This window comes from Lepidochelys kempii, chromosome 2 (genome assembly GCF_965140265.1).
Source record: "Lepidochelys kempii isolate rLepKem1 chromosome 2, rLepKem1.hap2, whole genome shotgun sequence".
Lineage (NCBI taxonomy): Eukaryota > Metazoa > Chordata > Testudines > Cheloniidae > Lepidochelys > Lepidochelys kempii.
Window position 1 is genome coordinate 212,620,149 of NC_133257.1, and position 23,259 is coordinate 212,643,407.

The following is a 23,259-nucleotide window of genomic DNA, read 5'->3' on the forward strand; positions in this document are numbered from 1 at the left end:
ACGTCTAGTTCAGATTACTAAATCAAAAAGAACTATTTCACTTGCTTTTAGTATGAAAAATTAGGCTAGCTGGTAGATGGATTAGAGATACATACAGGCATATCACACAGACCGTTAAATACAAGTAAACATATATTGTAATTTCTAAATAGGTTAAATATTGAATGTGAGAAGAGGTTAATACGCCGATGGACAGCTTTTTAAAACGTCAGGCATATAAGACCATGTGCAAAGATGTACGCAAAGACAATTCCATACCTGTTTATACCTGTTACCACAACTGCAGAGGCAAACCATCGTGCAAGTGCCTGACTTGCATATGCAGTTATGGTACTTGTGTGTGCAAATGTAGGCACTTTATTTTCAAATGATCTGGAGTTGCAAGAATTTTGAAAATCAGGCCCTGAATATCTGTCACTTGTTTATTGTGCCCACATGTCCCCAGGAAGGTCCCTTGTTTCCAGTTTAAAAAAACAAAACAAAAAACAAAACACAGCAGGGACTCCCCAGATATGCCCAACAGCACAACCACATTTTTGACCTATTGCTCACAGATATGTCAACTCTTGACTTGATTAATGTAAGCTTTTCCTGCCTGGCCTCTCTGCCTCTTCTCTTTCCCACCACCTATTCTTTCCAATATGACACAGCAAAAGCAATGGTCTCTGCTGTCTCCCTCCCCAAGCTCCAGTTGCATCACCTCTCCCTTGAATCACTTCACTGGTTTCGTTTTACTGAATCAAGCTCAAGCTCCACATCATTACACCACAACACAGTCATGCAGATTACAATCACATATTATTTTGTTTTATACCCGACTCCTGTCTGCTTGCACACTCTCACCCACAAACAGTCACTAGATCAATGTCTAGGTATATGCACACACCTATGTACAGTTGTCAGCACAGTACCTCTATAATCGATTTGCAATGACATGGTTTCACAGCATATCAATTTGTGTTTCTAGGTAAATGGAAAACAGAGAGAAACACCTGTTAATATTGTGGGAAGTGGTGTCAGCTTGTGGTTCTCAAAAACTGAGAGCCAAGTAGATCCAGAGCTCTGATTCAGAATGAGCTACTGACACATTACTCTGGGAATTACTTTACTTTGTGACTTTGGAGAAACCAGTTTGATTTCATTTGTAAGCAAATTCCACCTGAATATGCTAGGACATAGGTGCAGTATCCTACTCAAATATACATGAAAGTGAAGTCTCTAACTTAAACTGACTACAAAGCTATTAACTATTGTCCGCAGTCACACTTAACTTGTTCAGCTCTGAAAAAATGTAACATAAAAAGGCTTTCCACATATAGTAGTTTCTTAAATCAAGGACAGGTTTCAGAGTAACAGCCGTGTTAGTCTGTATCGCAAAAAGAAAAGGAGTACTTGTGGCATCTTAGAGACTAACCAATTTATTTGAGCATAAGCTTTCGTGAACTACAGCTCACGAAAGCTTATGTTCAGATAAATTGGTTAGTCTCTAAGGTGCCACAAGTACTCCTTTTCTTTTTAAATCAAGGAATTCACCTTGATTAAAGATGCTTCGTGGAACTGACACTGTGAAAGTTTGCTTTCTTTATTCTCTGTCATGAAAGATATAGCCCCAAAAGGCTCAAGTATGTATTACAAGTGGTTTTCTGGTCTTTAAATATTACTTAATAGCATTTACCATCTGTGGCCTTAATTCAAGAAAGCACCCATTCAGGATAGCACTGAAGCATGTGCTCAGATCGTACTGAAGCCAATGGAACTTAAGCACATGCTTAAAAGTTAAGCACTCTTAAGTGCTTTCCTGAATTGGGGCTTATAATGTTCAGCACCATAAATGTAATTTTACCAAATTCTAGGATTTACCACACAGATTTCTGTTAAAGTTTGTTACATATATTTCATATAACTTCTGAATTACTAAAGGTGTTTTATGAAGTTAGCCCTTATCAGGCTACTTGTGTGATGACTTGCAATGCAGTCACGCTTAGTTTTGCTTTTATAATTTCATCTTTTAAAAAGAAAAACTGAAACCTGCACCCACCAATACATGTCAGACAAGAACTAAATGCATTCTGATGGAACAGTTATACATAGTGTGGGGCAGCTGGAAAAGTCCTAACAGCCAAGTCTGAAATAACACAATGATACATGCTTTAAGTTTCTGCTAACAAAGCTTATTTCTGACCAGGAAGCTAGAGTATTCTTTTTTTTTTTTTTTTGTATATTAAACCTCCAAAAGTGACAGTTCTTCTTCATATCTTTACTATTTCCTTTTCAGCTCACCAAGGCCAAAATGTCATCTTTTTTGTAAAACAAAAAATCAAAGCCAAATGGTAAAAATGCAAAGTTTTGGTTAAACAAACAGTCAGTATTTCAGTGGTTTTATCTGCAGCCTTCAGAGTAGCTAAACAAAGCCAAGATATTGTCCATCTCTTTGACAGACAAAGAGCCTCAGAGGTCCAGAATGACATGCCCGAGGCTGGCACGTGATTGGAGTAATTAAATTAAATAGCAGGAAACATGTTTTCCATATGCCATTGCCTGGCCACACACAAACTGTAACAGTAAATCTTTTATATAACAACGGTTGGGGGGAAAGCGTAACCATTTTAGAAGTGCACGGTGCCCACAAAAATAATGTTAAAGTGAGAATAGCAGCATGTTCTGCAAGCTCCCTGTCTTTGGTCATTGTCCTCAAATGTTAAGTCAGTTATTTTTTTTAAAGGTGTGGTTCAAACTGCTAAGGGTATGTGAAAACTCAGGAATGTTCATTAAGACAAGCTGAAAACAGGTTAAAGAAAAAAGAAATCTCCACACTGAAGTCAAGGGCAATTTCAGGTATTGCTTGAAATCAAGGTGCTAACACATTTCTGACAGCATTTTATCCTAATCCAGAGCTCAACAAATACTTCAGAACTGAAAGATAAATCCCTTTTCAGACTTTTAGTAATGACGTGAACTTAAATTTCGTATTTTGTGACAACTTGTCTGAAGGATACCGCACATTTATCTCCACCTTCATATATCCAGATGAATTGCACTTGGGTGCAATTTGTCACTCTTGTTTTTGGTTGGCACTGTTGTTAGCACTATCTAGAATGCTAGTTTGGAACTAATATCTAGGAGTAGCTTTTAACTAGATGAGGATGTCAGATTAGATCACTGGTACAGTTTTTTGCACCATAGGGCCAAGACTGAAAACGGGAATGGAAGGCACTATTAATGAATGATTGTCACTATGGTTTAAATGTCCAGTCACTGAGATTTCTAGGAGATGACTAATGACAGGTAAACCATTTCCCATATATGATATTCTCGAAATTATAAAGTGTTTTTAACATAAAGAGGATTAAAAATCTGGGAAAATCCTACTTGGCACATCAAGACATGTCTTTTAAAATAATTTTAATGAAACGAAGAAAAATGTGCCCAATATCTTTTTGGTTAAGTATTTATTGTGTATTTTTGCTAATATTTTTACCCCAAATGTGTTTCTGTAGCAGCTGGTCATAGCCTCAGCAGATATTTGAAGAGGTTTAGATTTCAGGGCAGGCACTGTATTAACATGTTAGTCTTAATAATTGATGATGATATAATGAAATCAGGGTACAGTCTTCCAGCTGGAAAAATAATAGTGTAAATTTGTATTTCATAAATGGTATAACAGAGATGACAAGAGGTTGATACTGTTGGCTCTGCCTCTGGTTATTATAGTATGCACTCAAATTGTTAAATTGAGATTTAGATGTAACAAGTATAGAGACTAGAACAGAGGATAGGTTTTTTTTTCTCTACTTTTTTAATCCTGTGCTTACTGATTATAATCTCCATTACTAGACCAAGAAAATTCTTGTTTAACAATAAATCTAACATCATTGAAGGAGTCACAAAGAATAGAAATGCAACAATCAATTTGGGTGTCATGCTAGGTAGCCATAAATAGTATAGTTGGTAGAAAATTTTTGAATTTAAACTTTTTTAAACAAAAATTCTCAAGCTTCATGAATTGACTCCCTGAAAATATTCAGTGAAAATCTGTATTTTATTTATTCAACCAGCTATAGAGCTGGTCCAAATTATTAGATTTTTTGGGAAAACAGAAAAAAAATAGAAAAAAAATCACAAAATTGTACTTAAAAAAAAAAAACAGCTGTGATAAATAGTTCTCTAAACTATTACGTGTAGTAGGTAAAACCCAGGATCCTCCGTCTTTATCTATTCCAGAACTTCCCATTGAAGCAGTGATGTTATGAGGAAGGGGCAGAGGTGCTACAAATCAGTAGGTACAAAGGGACAAAACCCGCCATCCAGTTGAACGAGAGGGGATGCAGACCGGGCTAGAAGGGGTGGAGGGTGCTGCTCCTGTGCCATCTTCCTCTGTCCCATCCCTTTCTTCTTTCCTGAAGAACTTATGGATGGGCTTGGAGATGGCAGCAGGTGCTGTTGTCCTCTGTTTACCTTCCCACAGAAGTCATAATTATCCACTCAGGTACCTGGGACCTAAATTAATACTGTGTGAAGCAGCAGTAACTAGGGCTCTGTGCTTGTAACCCTTCTAGAGAGGGTTTCCTTTGTGCAACAGCACATGCCTTCCAATGACCATGTAGCCAGGAGGCAGAAGGCCCAAGGAACACTGTGGTGGGTCTGATACATCTGGGGACTTGTGAGGATATATGAACTGTTCCACTAAAACCATAGCAGGAAGCCAGAAAGGGGTGGGCTAGGGAAGTTTCTAGGCCAAAGCTCTTCAGTGAAGCAGAGGGAAACATAATAGCTTTAGGGATAAGATTGTTCTCTTTATTCTGATAAAGCTAGAAAAGCAAATGTTAGAAAGCAAATGTTCCTGTAATTATTGTGCTCTTTATCACCATAACGCTGAGGAACTCATGCTGCTTTCTCTGAGGAACACTAAGCCAGTTCCACAGTGAACCCCACACAATTGTCCAAAGGGACAGTTTGAAGAACATTTTGTGGAGTTTCCTTGCTGTTTTATCTCCCGCCTGTAGGTAACTTTAGAACTGCAGCCAATATTTAAAAAGGAAGTTCCCTCAAAACCTTTCTCCCTTGGTCTGTGATACATGATATTCTCTCTGGTTTTCCCACTCAAAATCTTATTGATCCTTTAACCTGAGCACACTATATTCTCAATCCAAATCACCCATCCCTATTCCCCTAGCCAAACACTTCTTTGACCCACCACATTTCCCCCAAAAGCTCCTCCAGAAGACTCCCCTACCTGACAGCTGTTCCTCACAGCAGCATCAGTTGTGATAGGTGGTTGTATTGTGACCTCTCTTTGTAGCAATGGTGGAAGACGGTCTGTACTATGGCCTCTGGCTGTGGTGTGCATTGTCAGATGGGGAGTGGGTCTTCTCTGATGGTGGGCTGGGTAGCTAATTTGGGAGCGAACACCTGCTGGTCGATAAGCTACTAAAAGAAAATATCTCCAGGCACACCTGTTATCTGCTAGTGTCTTGAATCCTCTCAGATAGGTGTCAGGCCCCAACACTTGTTCTGGTGGATGGCCTTCTCCTTGCATAGATATGTGAAGTACAGCTATACTCCTTCTTGACCCCTCTGAAGCATTTGATGCTGTTGATCAATAAAAACTCCTGTTCGTCCTGCAGATTGAATACAATCAGCCCAAAATGGTTTGTGTCCTTCCTCTCAGACTGAGTCCAGAGCCCTTACCTGCAGAGTCCTAGAAAGTTCAGTCTCATCGATATTATTCAACATCTATACCAAAATATTGCTGCAGTGGGTGAGACAACAGGGGTTGAAGTATTAACAGTACATACGCTACCAGCACTCCCAGCTACCTTCGAGACACCACTAACTTCCTAAGGAAACTACAATCCATCAGTGATCTTCCTGATAACACCATCCTGGCCACTATGGATGTAGAAGCCCTCTACACCAACATTCCACACAAAGATGGACTACAAGCTGTCAAGAACACTATCCTGGATAATGTCACGGCTAACCTGGTGGCTGAACTTTGTGACTTTGTCCTTACCCATAACTATTTTACATTTGGGGACAATGTATACCTTCAAATCAGCAGCACTGCTATGGGTACCCGCATGGCCCCACAATATGCCAACATTTTTATGGCTGACTTAAAACAATGCTTCCTCAGCTCTCGTCCCCTATTGCCCCTACTCTACTTGCGCTATATTGATGACATCTTCATCATCTGGACCCATGGAAAAGAAGCCCTTGAGGAATTCCACCATGATTTCAACAACTTCCATCCCACCATCAACCTCAGCCTGGTCCAGTCCACACAAGAGATCCACTTCCTGGACACTACAGTACTAATAAACAATGGTCACATAAACACCACCCTATACTGGAAACCTACTGACCGCTATTCCTACCTACATGCCTCCGGCTTTCACCCTGACCACACCACACGATCCATTGTCTACAGCCAAGCTCTGCGATACAACCACATTTGTTCCAACCCCTCAGACAGAGACAAACACCTACAAGATCTCTATCAAGCATTCTTACAATTACAATACCCACCTGCGGAAGTGAAGAAACAGATTGATAGAGCCAGAAGAGTTCCCAGAAGTCACCTACTACAGGACAGGCCTAACAAAGAAAATAACAGAACACCACTAGCCATCACCTTCAGCCCACAACTAAAACCCCTCCAACACATTATCAAGGATCTACAACCTATCCTGAAGGATGACCCAACACTCTCACAAATCTTGAGAGACAGGCCAGTCCTTGCCTACAGACAGCCCCCCAACCTGAAGCGAATGCTCACCAGCAACCACATACCACACAACAGAACCACTAACCCAGGAACCTATCCTTGCAACAAAGCCCGTTGCCAACTGTGCCCACATATCCATTCGGGGACACCATCACAGGGCCTAATAACATCAGTCACACTATCAGAAGCTCGTTCACCTGCACATCTACCAATGTGATATATGCCATCATGTGCCAGCAGTGCCCTTCTGCCATGTACATTGGGCAAACTGGACAGTCTCTACGTAAAAGAATAAATGGACACAAATCAGATGTCAAGAATTATAACATTCATAAACCAGTCGGAGAACATTTCAATCTCTCTGATCACTCGATTTCTGATCTCAAAGTGACTATCCTTCAACAAAAAAACTTAGAAAACAGACTCCAACGAGAGACTGCTGAATTGGAATTAATTTGCAAATTGGTACAATTAACTTAGGTTTCTTTTTATAATGAGTCAACCATTCCCAGTCTCTATTCAAGCCTATTTCCCCTTGTTTATTCCTCTTTCCCCCCCCCCCCCCACTGTTGCTCAGATGTTCTTGTTAAACCCTGGATTTGTGCTGGAAATGGCCCACCTTGATTATCATACACATTGTAAGGAGAGTGATCACTTTAGATAAGCTATTACCAGCAGGAGAATGGGGTGGAGGGAGAGAAAACCTTTTGTAGTGATAAACACCCATTTTTTCACGGTCTGTGTGTATAAAAACATCTTCTGTATTTTCCACAGTATGCATCCGATGAAGTGAGCTGTAGCTCACGAAAGCTTATGCTCAAATAAATTGGTTAGTCTCTAAGGTGCCACAAGTACTCCTTCCCATAGCTCTGGCATCCCATAGAAAAAAGTCCAGTTCAAGCTCTTTGTTCTGATACTGAAAGTCCTTTGTGAACTGGACCTAGCTACCTGAGCAGTTGTGCTTTCCTCAGGACAATGACCTGCTATACAGCCATGTTCCACTGGAAGAGTGAAACTGCCAGTCAACAGTGGGAAGTTTGAGAGTGCAGGAGACAGAACTTTCCTCAGAGCAGCATCTAGACTGTGGAATTCACTGCCAGATGAGATGAGAATGAGCACTGGCCTCAGTACATTGAGAGCAAGATACAAAACGTATTTCTTTGACGAAGCTTTCTCTACCTGCCCCCGCACCCCTATCTCTCTAAAGTGAAATAACTAAACTAACAGAGTTATTTCTTTGAAAGGCTGGCGTAAAAGAGACAGCCTTATTTCTAAATATGCAAGCGGATTCAAATACCGTAAGGGTGGGAGACCATATGAGCACATGACTAGAGAGATCAAGAGCAGCAATTGGTGCAGTCCCAGAGAGGGCTGAAACTTACAAGATGCAGAGTCCTTTTGGGCAGGCTGCAAAACAATATTATCCTGCCCTTAAATCCAAATGTAATGGATTCCAGTCCACCTTCATCACACATCCAAGGGTTGATTCAGTGGGATCTCTCTCAAATTTGACAAGTTTATTTTACATAAAGAGTGTGGTTGTGTCGTGTGCAGTATTCACCATCCTCTGCTGCTGCAGAAATGGTGCTCCCCTGCTCTTCCTTCCAACCCTAATACTTGGTTTGCATTGGTTTCCAAGGCTCTCTGTGCAAAGAAAATCGCTAGAACTATATATATATATATATATATATATATAAAGACTATAATGAAAACTTAGAGTGTCCTTCATGGGGCACAAAGGACATTTCTGTTAGCAAAGGGGTTCGTGCAAGTTGATATAGTCCAAATTGCTTGCCTTAAGGCAGGGGTGGGCAAACTACGGCCCTGGGGCCACATCTGGCCCTTCAGACATTTTAATACAGCCCTTGAGCTCCAGCTGGGGACCGGGGTCAGGGGCTTGCCCCGCTCCACGCATGCCAGGGCTCTGCTCGGCTCCCGGAAGCAGCAGCATGTCCCCGTTCCACCTCCTATGCATGGGGCAGCCAGGGGGCTCCGCACACTGCTCCCACAGTTCCCATTAGCTGGCAACCACAGCCAATGAGAGCTGCTGGGGCAGTGCCTGTGAACGGGGCTGCACCTCTGCATAGGAGCTGGAGGGAGAACATGCCACTGCTTCTGGGAGCTGCTTGAGGTAAGCTCCGCTCGGAGCCTGCACCCCTGCCCCAGCCCTGATCCCCCTCCGAACCCCTCGGTCCCAGCCCAGAGAACCCTCCTGCACCCCAACCCTTCATCACCAGCCCTACCCCAAAGCCTGCACCCCCAGTCAAAGCCCTCACCCCCTCCTACACCCCAACCCCCAATTTAGTGAGCATTCATGGCCTGCCATACAATTTCCATATCCAGATGTGGCTCTCAGGCCAAAAAGTTTGTCCACCCCTGCCTTAAATGCATACGATGCAAATTCTTCCCTAGAAATGAATAGATTTGAACTACTTGATGAAGTGAAATGTAATTGGAATGAGCAAGGTGGTGATGAATAGAGATCATATTTAGTGTTATTTTCTTCTTCTATCAAAACTACAGAAGAAATTGTATTGAAGATATAAGCATATGGTCAAGAATTCAGCACATTTAAAAATATCCATAAGACAATCCATCACACTACTCCACAGGAGATAAAACTTGAGCAATTTTCCATTTTGAGACAAAAGGAAACTATACAGATAAGAGAGAAGAAGAACTATAAGAGACTGTTGGTTACTTTTGGTCTTCTAGCATTTTATCTATCTTGGAAAAAAGAGGAGGTTTAGAGGGATTGCTGATGAGATAGTGATTTAGACATGAAAAACTCTCTGTTTCAGCCATGGATCAAGCCTGATATATCCAAAAGATGGTCCTGCTGGCTGCTGTTTGGTGGTGTCTGTGAAATGAGTTGGCAGAATCTGGTTGCTAAGAGATGGGTGACCAGATAAATAAAGAACTCAGCTGCATAATTAATGTTAACTGTCAACCTTACAGGCATTCTCAGCAGAGGGGGGACTAGCTAAAGGCTGAACAGTCCTGAAGAGGCCCTAGAAGAGGTCCCCCATAGTCAGGTCTGAGGTTTATCGCAGAGCAGCATGAGGAAGCTCCCCTTTCAGTTTTGCTCAGAGTCTGACAGAATCTCATCCTGAAAACACACATTTTAAATGATAACATAAAGAATAAAAGAACAAGCACTGGGAGTCACTGCAGCGCACAAGTTGTGTCACTTCAGAAGATTGACAATGGCCTGTGTTGTCAGATGTGTAACCAAAACATCCCCGCTCTAGCTCCCCCTCATGGTGCAGGGGGGTTCTGAAGACATGCTTGGAATGCCCTACCCTCCTCCAATCCCTGGACGCATAATGGGCCTTAACGGGCTGTTACCAGATTACAATATTCAGAGCAGCTTTGAGCTGCTCTAAGTAGCACCTGAGGCTGAACTGCTCCCAGGACTGAAGGGGCAGAAGATTAGTGTAATGGCAGCCTCCCTGCCTCCTGGCTCCTGTGTGACACAGACTTAAGGAGCTGGCCTAGAAAGAAGAGTAATCTCATCATTGCTGAAGGCATTGAGTTGAGCTGGTATGCACTGGAGTTTTGTACCTACACTCTTCTGGTGACACAACATTTTCTCTAGAATTCTAAATACATTCAGAAACAGAATTAGGCCTCCATCCCTTCTTGTTGTGACATTATTCTGAACACGAACGGCAGTGCCACATCTCTAAGGCCAAAATGCTGTCCCTTGCAAAAGACACAGAAGGCTCTAAATGGGCCCAACCCAGTATGGTTACACTGTGCAAGTGGAGACTTTGAAGGGGGACCTTTCTTGCAGGGCTTTCTGGTTGTGTCGCTGGGGGCTGTGAAGGGGAGTGATGAGGAGATTCAGTGCCAAGTGAATTCATGGGGTTAAAACAACTGGCCTAGGACTGGGAGCCTGTGAAGAGCTGCTTGCTCCAAGCCAGCCACTTGGTTGTGGAAGATTATTCCCCAGCCCTTCGTAGAGCCTCCATGAAAAGCTCTTTATTCACACTCCATGTGGGGTAAATGAACATTTGGTCTTAGGAGTTGTGGACTGCCCCCCTTTGAATGTTGACTCTGAAGCCCAGTAGCAACACTTTAAAATCTTAGCATTGTTAACTGTGTCTGTACACATCATTGTGATAGGCACATCTACCTGGTCTGATTTATGGCTAGAGTTTACCATTATAAGTGGTGCTTGGTTCCACACTCTCTTCCCATCCCCTCCTAAGAAGGGCATCTCATTAATTTGTACAGCACCCAGCACAATGGGGTTCTGAGCTTGACTGGGCTTCTAGGCACTACTGTGTCATAGATAAGAAACTGGCCGTTGTATTATACTGTGCTTTTAGAAATATAAGAACCATTCAGTTTTGTGATATAGAACAGAAAACAGATGCCGCTCCTAAGAATTGAAGTATACCATAAATGCCAGAAAACAGGGCTAAAAATAAATATATGCTCTATAAACATATGGCATAAAGCTAGAGCAGCACAGGTAGGAACACTGTAGAGCTACTGGAAAAATACAGACTGATATACTCTACCTTGGCTATGCATTTAGATCTGACAGAGTTAGAATAAAAAGCAAAATAAAAATCAAGTTGGGCTGAATTATACTGAAGATGAAAGGCACAAAGGACAATACACAACCAAATACTCCGATGCAAGCCTGTTACAGTCAATGGGATTGTACCAGAATAACTGAGAGGATAATTTTACCCATGGTGAACTTCTCTTTTGCCTGAGGAGGACTTCAGTCAGTGTACAGTATAATGCTCAAAACTATGATCCTCCAGCAAGCAAATGAGGTACTGAAAAAGCTCTGCCACCTAGATGATGGGAATTGCATAAGGAAATCAGAAAGTAAACAAATAAATGACAAGCAAACAACATCCTTTAAATGGATAAGTAGGCCAGGCTGCTACTCGGACAGAACATAATACAGCAAAGTTAATTTCCTCACTAATTCTGGCTGCAAATTGTGGAGAGTTCATAGCCCAGCATTTTGGGAGTAATGTTCACAAAAATGTTTACCTCAGAATGCCAGTGAAATAAAAACAGGGTACAGCTGGATTGCTCAGGATGGATATACAGAGTAAATCTTAGCGTTCCTGAAGATGATATGGTAATGATAAAGGTGCATGACTGAATTTCTGAATGGTAGAGATATGTCAGCACTCCTCAGATTACTTCTTCGCTGCTCAGAGATTCAGCTTTTAATACTATTTTGTTAACAACAAACAATGAACAGATATTAAAGGGACAAGAACTGTATAACAGCAGTGTATGGCTGAATAGAGTTTGTTTTCTCAGAGTACATAGCTTATATGAAGCATTTTTACTAATTTCGAAGTGATTGTTCACAAATGCTACATATACAGGCTTTATTTTTGACAACAGGACAGCATACATACCTATTGTTCCAAAGAAGAGACACCTTACCTCCCAAAAAAATTACATGTGGTATTTATTTGATTATAACTTTTGTTTCATCGCAACTTGCTTGGAAACATGGCAAATAAAGAAATCTTTTAGCTACACTCAGAAAATGAATGCTGTAAAATAAGCTCTTGGGTTATAGATGGAAAATGTTTAAAACTGCTATTCTGACATATTTATTAAAATAACAGGCCTCATTTCAAAATTTTTTGTCAGCAGTGTTCTCTACTTAAAGACTTTAGTTTATAAATAGGAGATCAATATGGTAAGTTGTTACAGCAGTATGGTTAATGCTAATTAACCTGTTTAACTTTTTCAAATTAAGCCTTTTACCATTATTCTTTTTAGCTAGTAAGTATTTTGAGTATAGCACTCAGATCATGGAAAAGTAGTGCTCATACAATTAACTGTAATGTAAAACTGTATTTATGGAAGCATGTTTATTCATATCTATTTGTTTTAGAAACCATTTATCTTGGTGCAAGAACCACTGGAGGTGAAAGCATTAAGAACCTAACCATTGCAGAATTAGAGAAGATGGATAATAATTCTGCCAGGCCACCTTTTCAATATCTGATTTTCTGGATGCTTTATTTGCCCTTCACACATTCTTTGTAGCAAAATTCAGAGACTCCTAACAACGAAAGTAGTTATGTATATTGGAATATGATTCCAATATATCTTCGTTAAAGTTAAAGCAAAGTTAGGGTCCAATTCAAGAAAGCATCACCCACCATTCAGCAAAGCACTTAAGCATATCGTTATAGTGCTTTTCAGAATCAATGTTGAAAACCACCCTATAATTAGTCTGAAATTCTCTCTCCAGATTTATATTTATAGGTAAACTTTGTTTTAATCAAGGTTTCAAGAGACATCCAAAACTTTCGTCAGTTGATCAACAAATTGTAGGTTATATATGAGTTTTGGAAATAGGAATGGAAATGATTTTCAAATAGCCCACATATTGGCTAATCAGGGGTCAGAAAATTTGGGTTTATCTGTATTTTATTTGTTCTGTATGGTACCATTGATAATCACATGTCCAAGACAAATGCCATGATGGGAAAATGAGCATGCATAGATATTATTTCCATTTGTTTTACAGTTTATAATGGCTGATGTAGGATCAAATAACAGACCAAAATAGACTTTGTGTAATCATTGTAAAAATAGTGTAATAAAAAATCTTGCTCCTAAAAGCTTTAATGGATTTTTTCAACAATGCGTAGCCAGCAGATTTGGTTATACAAAAAGCAGAGCACCAACTAAAACTATCAACTTTACACAAAGCCAGATATATGAAAGGGGATCTTTTAAAAAAAAGCTTTATTTGAGAAAGAAATAGACTTATATCAGAAGGCAAGAAAGGGAACATACAAACAGAATATATTTACAACACAAAACAAGAGATCACCTCCAAAGGTGTAGATTATAATAAATACAGTAGATTTAAAATGTAAGAGACATTTATCAATTAGAAATATGGTTATTCAACCCAGTTTTCCTTTTCACTGGTTCCAGGTAGTTTCTTGATTCAATTCAGAGGCTATCAAATTTGAATAGAATTAAAGTCCACTGGCTTTACTGGGGTAACTTTCCTGAATGACACTATAAAAATATCTTTTGTTGTTTGTTACACTTCTTTGAAATGATATTGTACAAAAGTCTTCTCATTTGCAAGTTCCTCTGTAAATAAAATGTATTTTAAAAGATTGACTATCCCTTTTTGGTGAGGCTAAAATTAGGCTTGGTAGGAAATGAAATATAAACAGAATGGGAAAATACATGTTTATATGCTTCATTATGTTGAATGTGCATGTTATTTTCCCTCTTTGTATTTAAGCGCGGCGGACGGGGGGGTATATTTAAGCAAAAACCATATATTGTCAATTAACAAGTCTTTCCTATCAAAGCTGATATTAATGTTTCAGGAGGCCTTTCTTTTACAGCAACTATTTAAGTAATTTAATTTGTTTGGAGACTTTTTATGGAAAAGGATAATGTATCTTTAGAAGTCGCAACATTTTATAAGGGACTTTATAATATTAGAGCAAAATGTAAACAACACATACTAATAACATATATTAGAACAACTTCTACATTTGGCAAAACAGCTATCTCTTTTGAAACAGGATACTGCACCTTAAAATACCTTAGCTTTAGAAATATAAATATTTTGAATAGAAAAAAAACTGACAGGGACTCCAGGTCAGTTTTGGATTATCCATACTAAAGAGATCTTAATACAATGAATCTTTAACTAGCTTAACAAAAGTAAACCTATAAAACAAGGTAAACATATCAAAAGGGAATATGAAGGAAATGTTTCACTGGAAAGCTTCCTTAACAATTTCCCTACTTGCTTTGTTATTTTCTTTGACAATAAATCAATTCATAGAGTGCCCTTTAAAAACAGAGTAAAACACTATCCATCCCCCCATTCCTTCCCCCACCCCCTTACATTCCTCAGTACATGAATCACTTGGACTTCCTGTTTCCATAAGGCATTTCCTGTTCACCCCCACAGAATCACTTTTCTGCAGGAGAACAGCAGGGACCTGACAAAGTACTGACTTAAATAAACAGTGCCTTCTATTGCATTCAGAGTTGTTCTGATTTTATAGCAAAAAAAAGGACACCAGCATTCTGAAAGTACCATCTATATAAGTGCATTTATCATTTAGCAATTGTTAAAATACTTTTTACCAAATTAAATGACCTTTTGCCACATTGGTGTCTTACACACTATGTCATTAATTTAGCACTTCAGTGAGACCCTAATGGTAAAGGTTATACAATATTATATGATTAGTCTTTCTTAAAAAAGTATTGACTATCAGATGATCTGTGTTTTTTCTACAATTACAGATATACCCTAATATCTGATTGGAACACAATGTTGCATATCATTCCTTGCCAATATTTGAATCTGCTTCATTTGATCATGCCTTTGTAGACAACATAATCAAATAGGGAAGAATGAAAAATACACTAAGAAGTGCAAAAGGAAAAACCTTTTAAATAGTGCCTTGCCTTGTATGTTTACTTCCACTTTGCACTCCCAATATCTCCATAATCATACTCTATACACAAACCTAGGGCCTCTGGTATTGCAACCAATATCTGCCTAATGGAGGAAACAATCCTACTCTTAACAGTGTTCAAGACTACAGCATGATACATTGTATACATATAGGTGAAAGGAAAAAGTCAAGACATCAGAAGAATTCAAAAACAGAGAAAGAATGTTTCATTGATCAGTTCTGGAAACGGACTCCAGCAACTACTGATCTCAACAAATTAGTTAAACAACAGTGAGTTCTGTTTCCCTAGAACTAACTGATGTGATGAAGTCAAGAGCAAAAACAAGTTCTCTGTATTATGCACTGACTTTTGTAGAATAATTGAGTGCAGCAAGTATTTTCTCAATTAGTGGCCTTTAAAATGAGCGTCACTATGTTTTAAGAGTGCACACAAATGCACCCACTTTTGTTAGATTCTCTGAACACTAAAATGAAATTAGCTAGATCCATGAATCAAAAGACAGTCAATCTCTTATTCAAGCCCTAAAAATGCATTTGATGTTCAAATAACAACTTTAATTACAAATCCTGGAGCTAAATCTTTGCCTATTACCTGTTGCATAAAAGAAGCCTGCTCCCCAGATTCCATTTGCTGGGTTTGATTATCGTCATCAGTGTCCAGTGGCTCCTCTTTCACTTTCACAGCCCCCACGTGCTGTCCTATTCTGTCATCCACACAAACGCTGCAGCTGTCATCCCTAATGCTGTTACCACTAGAGGGAGCTCTTTCTTCCTGCATAGCATGATCTCCATGGAGCTCTTCTTCAGCTTCTTCGAGATGATTGCCAGGCTGCTTTAGCTGTTCAATGGATTTAGAGAGCAGCTGAAAGAGAGAGAGAGAAATTTAAAGTTACTGCCAATATTTCTCCACAGATGCCACATGCTAAGGATTACTATATTTGTATTGACAAGTGAGTCAAAACTTTCCTGGCAAAACTAGTTAAGATGCAACTTTGCAGCAGAAGTTTATCTGAATGAAGAATGTAAGCTCCTCACTAACAGGATCCTATCGTCTTTCAATTTAGAAGATGCTATGTACAAATATAGCATTTTATAGTAATATTAAATGTAATAATAATAACAATATAGCAACATAGTTAACAGACGTGTTTATAAATACTTCCATATAGACATTTTTAAAAATGATGTTCTTCCTAAAATACCTTAGCAGTCAAACATAAATACGTTTTAATTCAAATATTTGACCTGCAGTTCAGTACATTTTACATAATATAGTTTGCATTGAACTTCTAACAAGCTTAACAGAATTAACAATACACAAAAATATAAAAAGGGGAGAATTGAGTCGTTAAAAGCTCATTTTCCATGTATAGCTTGCAAATACTGGAAGGCTGAAAAACAGGGTTTCTGTGATATTCAAAATTTCAGCAGCTGAAAGGTTAATATATTTTCCCTATCTAACTAATTTAGTCTGCACCTGTGGAACTAAATTTTGTGGTAAACATTTCCCCATTTATCTTCTGCAAAGCACAGAAACTTCTGCTTTTGTTAGATTCTGTGCTTTGCTGGGTTTCCCTCTTTCCTGTCATTGATGGAGCTATGCCAATTTACACCAGGGAAGGCTCTAGGGCCTTTATTTTAAGGGGCAGTTAGCTTTTAGCAGATCTTTTTGTTAAAATATTATCAGTATTGAAACATGTTTACTGATAGAAAAAAAAGAGATCATGATTTACTTTAACTCAAATAAGTAGCCCTAATAATGAAAAGAAAATTTTATGTAGTGGCAAAATTAATTTGCAAAATGTGATACATGCTAAATCTTGTGTGAATCCTGGTAGAGAACCCCAAAGTGAAGAATCTATTAGAAGGGAAGAGGAGGTGGTGCAAGAAGGTGTCTACCAGGACACAGAGAATCAATGAATTTCAAACAGTGAATAGCACTGGCCAAGATATGCACTTTGTCCCAGATCCACAAAGGTATTTAGGCACCCAAACCCCAGACTTATCTAACTGTCTAACTCCCAGTTTTAGGAACCCTTGTGATCCTCAGAAGGCTGCCTAACCCTAAGTGTTCACTGCAAGAGTTCCCTTGGTGTCTCTGTTTCCGCTTCTGAGTATGGACACTGCTACCCCCCTCTAGGCATCTGCCTATCTCCTGCCTAAACATCGGTATGATCCATGAAGTGGGGGGAAGATAGGTGCTCCGCCCCCTATTGGGCCCAATCCAGTAGGAGTGCTCAGAGACTGCCTACTGGAAAAGGTGTGTGTGGGGGGGGGGCATTCCATAACTTTCAATCCAATGGTTACAGCACTCACCTGGAATGTGGGAGGCCCAGGTTTATTTAGTTCCTTCCTCTGCCTGCTGGGGAATATAATTTGAATAGGGCTCTCCCACTTCTCAGGTGAATACTCCAACCACTAGGCTATAGAATATTCTGATGTGGGGGCTCCCTCCGTTTCTCCTATTGAAGCTGTTTCACTGTGTATAAATAAGGGGTCATTGTAGCAGGGGGACTGGACCTCCGGTCTCCCCATTTCCAGGCTACAGAGTCTCTCTCTGTCCCAATCACTCTAATTAATTATCTACCGTGGAACAACTTCAACAGGAGAGATTGAAGGGGCCCCCACCATCAGACTATCTCATAGTTCAGTGCTTAGGGCACTCACTTGAGCAGGGAGACTCCTGTTCAAACCCTTTCTCTCCCTCTTGTAGGAGGATGAAAATAGAACCTGGGTCTCCCACAGGCGAGTGATCTAACCACTGGGCTAAAATTGTTAAGGTGGACACTGGAACCACCAGCCCCACCACCTCCTCCAGCCATTTTGTGTTGTGCGAAACTGGCCCCTAGCTCTTTCTCACAAGAAATAACTTAAACGCCTAAGCCACCTGTCTCCAAAAGGGGGTAGTTCCTGGCTGTGGATCACAAGCAGAGATAGGTGCCTCCCAGCAGTTCAGACTTAGGTATCTATCTCCATGAGAGGGTCCCATTGGCTAGCTTAGGCAGCTCCTTGCTTAGCATGCTGGCTTTTGTGGAGAGCATTCTTAGGCACCTATCTCTCCCCATTCATTGTATAGGGAGCCTAAGCACTTAACTCAAGCTTTGTGAATTGCTTTGTTGTTCCTGCAGTTTTCTAGGTTCCGGAAAGTTAGCCCTTGCAACGCTCACCATCACAATGCCTAAGTCTCTTTGTGGATCCGGGCCTTCCTGTCTGTGCAGCTCACATGGAACTCCCTGTTGAAATTATAGCGAATCCTCTCGGCAGCAACCACAGAGCACAGGCATTAGTGAAAACATCGTCAGCCATCTGCTTGCTTAAATATCTGCTGCAATGTAAGAGGACTTTCTGATGCAGGAAGGTGTGTTTTGCACTTCCTTGTGTGAGTTTCTGGAATGGGGTCCAGTAACTGCACCTTTAACTTGCTGGAAAAGATGCAACTGGGCCTGAACCTGCAAATGCCTAATCACAGGACTAGTCATTATTCATGTGAGTATACTGATTTGAAGTGAATAAGAGTTTACAGGATCAAGCCCAAGATTTATCATAGAGAAGTCTTCTGTGGTAGCAGAGTCGTGTCTTTGAGGACAAAATGTAAAATATTTTCAGATCTGCACTGGCTTGAATAGAGGTTGGCAGAAAATTTTCAGTGAAGAGTCCCTCTACTCTGGAACTTATTCTCCTTTTGGTGCAGCAGAGATGTGATATTTATTTTCCAAGGGTTTGTTTTTTTGCCTCATAGGGAAGGCTTAATGGGGTATGAGTGGATTGGGAAGAGGGGATTTATGGTAGTTTGAGATATTTATCCAATAGCATTTTGTATGATGTTTAAAAAATTAACAAATAATGTGCAGGTGCCTAAAATTTGGGATTAGTGTTTTTTTTATAAATGCAAAACATCCCTTTTAGGCTATGGTCCACCTCCAGAATCATGGGCCGGTGTGAAAGAGAAAGATTTATGATGGTCACTGATTGAGGCAAGGGCAGAATTAACACCCCACTTTCACCCATGTAGACATAGGATTTATGAGCAAAGTGCTGGAGGCCATAAAATCATCTTCTATTCTATTACTAGATCCCACATGCAGATCATCTACAACACATCAGTCAGATTGTTTTCCATAAACATTAGGAAGCACCGACGCGATGTAATTGAAACAAAGAGCTACATCTCCTAGGCACTAATCATTAACACTAACCAGAGCCTGCAACAGCAAAATAATAATTAAAAGAAGTTACTTTACCATTGTTGATCCTGAACAAGTTGTGTGTGTTACAGGGATAATTGGGGTTCTGGTCATTCCCCCATAGTAGGACAAGATTACCCAGGCCATTGAAGGTGCTGAGCCTAAAAGCAGATGCGTGTACCCACTTGTGCAGCTGCATTTGCAAGCTCAGCGCTTACGTCGAATAGTACAGCTATTTAAAAAAATATGTCCATGATGAAAGTCTTCAGGCAAGAGAGAGAACCCTTTCGGACACTGGTACTGAGGGCCACAGCAGCCCACTTAAAAAATCTCTCTGTTATTCTAGTATTCATCTATCACTTCAAATGCATCTTCAGTGCTGCAGGTGGCATCGTTATAAGCAGAGGAATCCCTGCTAGCGCAACTAACGCTAACTGACTCCTTATAAAGAAGAATCTGGAAAATTTCTCAGATCATACCAGTAAATGTCTTCCAGTTATTTCTCAGGGGCTGATGCTGCCCAAGAAGGCAGTGGAGCTAACTACATGTATGCAGAATAGTAGACTATTATCTGTCTTTTTGTTAAACATCTGTTGGTGATCCTGCAGCAAAATAAAATTAAAGAGTCTGGCTGCTGGCTGGCTAGCAAGCAAACACAAGCTAAAACATCTGTGTGACAGATAATCATATACAGCTAGCATGAGTCACTGACGCTGATCCATCTGTAAAACATTCCATATGCCAGTTGTCTGACATCAGGTGGGTTACTCGGTAGGAGAATCCAAGAGAGATTGAGAGCTAGTCCACAGCACAGTTAGGGAGCATATTTCATTTCCTTATTGCTCTCCTTTCTTCTGTGCTTTCTCACTTTTATGTGGGCTTGCTCGCCTTTCATGCTACTGTATGGCACTGTTCCTGAAAGCTGATGAGGCTACTGATGCAACCCCATTGTGTCATTTGGGGAAATTCACCTAAGTATGGCACGTGCTCAAATACATTTTTGGATGACCTAATGAGTAGAGTGATGCAAGCACCTATAGGAGGGGTATTTTATTCTTAGACTACATTTAGTGGTGGCATGCATTTAAATCTGCAATATTGCTGTGTTAGGGCCTGATCCTGACTTACTGAAATCATTGGATATTTGCTAAAGACTTCACTGGGATCAAGGCCTTTGTAAGTAATAAATGTGTGCCTTGTTTCATAGATCTCAAAGTGCTTAACCAGGTGGGTATACATTGTCCCTATTTCTGGAGAAATAAAAACAAGGCAATAACTTTCCCAAGACCACATGGCAGATTAGAAGATGGAACCTTGAGTTTCCTTGAGTCCCAGCCATGTTCAGTCCACGAGTCTACAGCTACTTCCCCTCCCTCCTTGAACTTTCATTTTGTTTATGTGGTTTAAAAGAGAGCTTGGCACTATCATATTATATTGCCAAATATACCTGATACCACATGGCTCTTCTAGTCACATATATTCATCATTAATGATCTGGATGATGGGATGGATTGCACCCTCAGCAAGTTCGCGGATGACACTAAGCTGGGAGGAGAGGTAGATATGCTGGAGGGTAGGGCTAGGGTCCAGAGTGACTTAGACAAATTGGAGATTGGGCCAAAAGAAATCTGATGAGGTTCAACAAGGACGAGTGCAGAGTCCTGCACTTAGGATGAAAGAATCCCATGCACTGCTACAGGCTGGGGACTGACTGGCTAAGCGGCAGTTCTGCAGAAAAGGACCTGGGGATCATCAGTGGACGAGAAGATGGATATGAGTCAACAGTGTGCCCTTGTTGCCAAGAAGGCAAATGGCATATTGGGCTGCATTAGTAGGAGCATTACCAGCAGACTGAAGGAGGTGATTATTCCCCTCTATTAAGACTGGTGAGACCACATCTGGAGTATTGTGTTCAGTTTTGGGGCCTCCACTACAGAAAGGATGTGTTCAAATTGGAGGGAGTCCAGTGGAGGGCAACAATAATGATTAGGGGGCTGGGGCACATGACTTGCAAGGAGAGGCTGAGGGAACCCGGGCTTATTTAGTCTGCAGAAGAGAAGAACGAGGGGGGATTTGATAGCAGCCTTCAACTACCTAAAGGGGGGTTCCAAAGAGGATGGAGCTAAGCTGTTCTCAGTGGTGGCAGATGATAGAACAAGAAACAATGGTCTCAAACTGCAATGAGAGAGGTCTAGGTTGGATATTAGGAAAAACTATTTCACTAGGAGGGTGGTGAAGCACTGGAATGGGTTACTAGGAAGGTGGTAGAATCCAATCCTTAGAGGTTTTTAAGGCCTGGCTTGACAAATCCCTGGCTGGGATGATTTAGTTGGGGTTGGTCCTGCTTTGAGCAGGGGGTTGAACTAGAGGACCTCCTGAGGTCTCTTCCAACCCTAATCTTCTATGATTCGATATGTTAAAAACATCAGTTTACACTTTACTTCCTGATATTACTCCTTCAACTTGTCTGATCATTTTGTTTCTGAATCTATAGTTAAATACATAGATTTTTGATACTGAAAATGAATATGTTGTTTGCTAGCATGAATATTTAGTAATAGTTCTGGAAAGAGGAGTCCTTAATTTGAGCTCTAATGAGACTATACTTTAAAATAATGATAAAGCCATGTTTCAGTTAATGTTCTAAATTAGAATTGTACAAACTGGACTTCTCCAAAACAACATGCATACATTTTAGAGTTATTCAAATTGAGACAGCAGCTTAGAGAATGACCTCAAGCTACTGTAATCCATATTGACAGGTTTCAGAGTAACAGCTGTGTTAGTCTGTATTCGCAAAAAGAAAAGGAGTACTTGTGGCACCTTAGAGACTAACCAATTTATTAGAGCATAAGCTTTCGTGAGCTACAGCTCACTTCCTCAGATGCTAAAGCCTGCTGCAGTTTCCATGATATGCATCTGAGGAAGTGAGCTGTAGCTCACGAAAGCTTATGCTCTAATAAATTGGTTAGTCTCTAAGGTGCCACAAGTACTCCTTTTCTTTTTGTAATCCATATTGTTTCATTTTTTTGTTTTAAGGAAATTAAGCTGTAAGGAATATGCATAAGCATTTTTTAATACAAGAGTCCAACCAGAAAGGACATTAAGAGACAATTGTGGCTGCTTAGCTCTACAGGAAAACAGGGAGAGTGTGTAAATAATCTGGCCATTGAACACAGGCATTTTATAGCTCTTTCCATGGCATGCATGTATCCTTTACAATGAGTAAGCTGTTGTAAAATCCGTAATTTCCTGATACTATTAAAGGTTTCAGAGTAGCAGCCATGTTAGCCTGTATCCGCAAAAAGAAAAGGAGGACTTGTGGCACCTTAGAGACTAACAAATTTATTTGAGCATAAACTTTCGTGAGCTCCAGCTCACTTCATCAGATGCATTCAGTGGAAAATACAATGGGGCGATTTATATACACAAAGAACATGAAACAATGGGTGTTACCATGCACACTGTAACGAGAGTGATCAGGTAAGGTGAGCTATTACCAGCAGGAGAGCTGGGAGGAAAAAACCTTTTGTAGTGATAATCAAGGTGGGCCATTTCCAGCAGCTGACAAGAACGTCTGAGGAACAGTGGGGGGGGGGGGGGGAATAAACATGGGGAAATAGTTTTACTTTGTGTAATGACCCATCCACTCCCAGTCTTTATTCAAGCCTAAGTTAATTGTATCCAGTTTGCAAATTAATTCCAGTTCAGCAGTCTCTTCTTGGAGTCTGTTTTTGAAGTTATTTTTGTTGAAGAATTGCCACGAGTGACCAAAGAGATTGAAGTGTTTTCCGACTGGTTTTTGAATGTTATAATTCTTGACGTCTGATTTGTGTCCATTTATTCTTTACGTAGAGACTGACCAGTTTGGCCAATGTAC

The 23,259-nt window shown here is 40.3% G+C and overlaps 1 protein-coding gene across 2 annotated transcripts in view; it reads right to left on the reverse strand.

Annotated features, from left to right (window-relative positions):
* HDAC9 (histone deacetylase 9) overlaps positions 1 to 23,259 on the reverse strand; it is a 704,899-nt gene that overhangs the window by 207,440 nt on the left and 474,200 nt on the right. For both annotated transcript variants that reach the window (XM_073333773.1, XM_073333774.1), the window contains one exon: positions 15,788 to 16,057. In XM_073333773.1, coding sequence (XP_073189874.1) covers positions 15,788 to 16,057 — 270 coding nt within the window. The remainder of the gene's footprint in view (positions 1 to 15,787; positions 16,058 to 23,259) is intronic.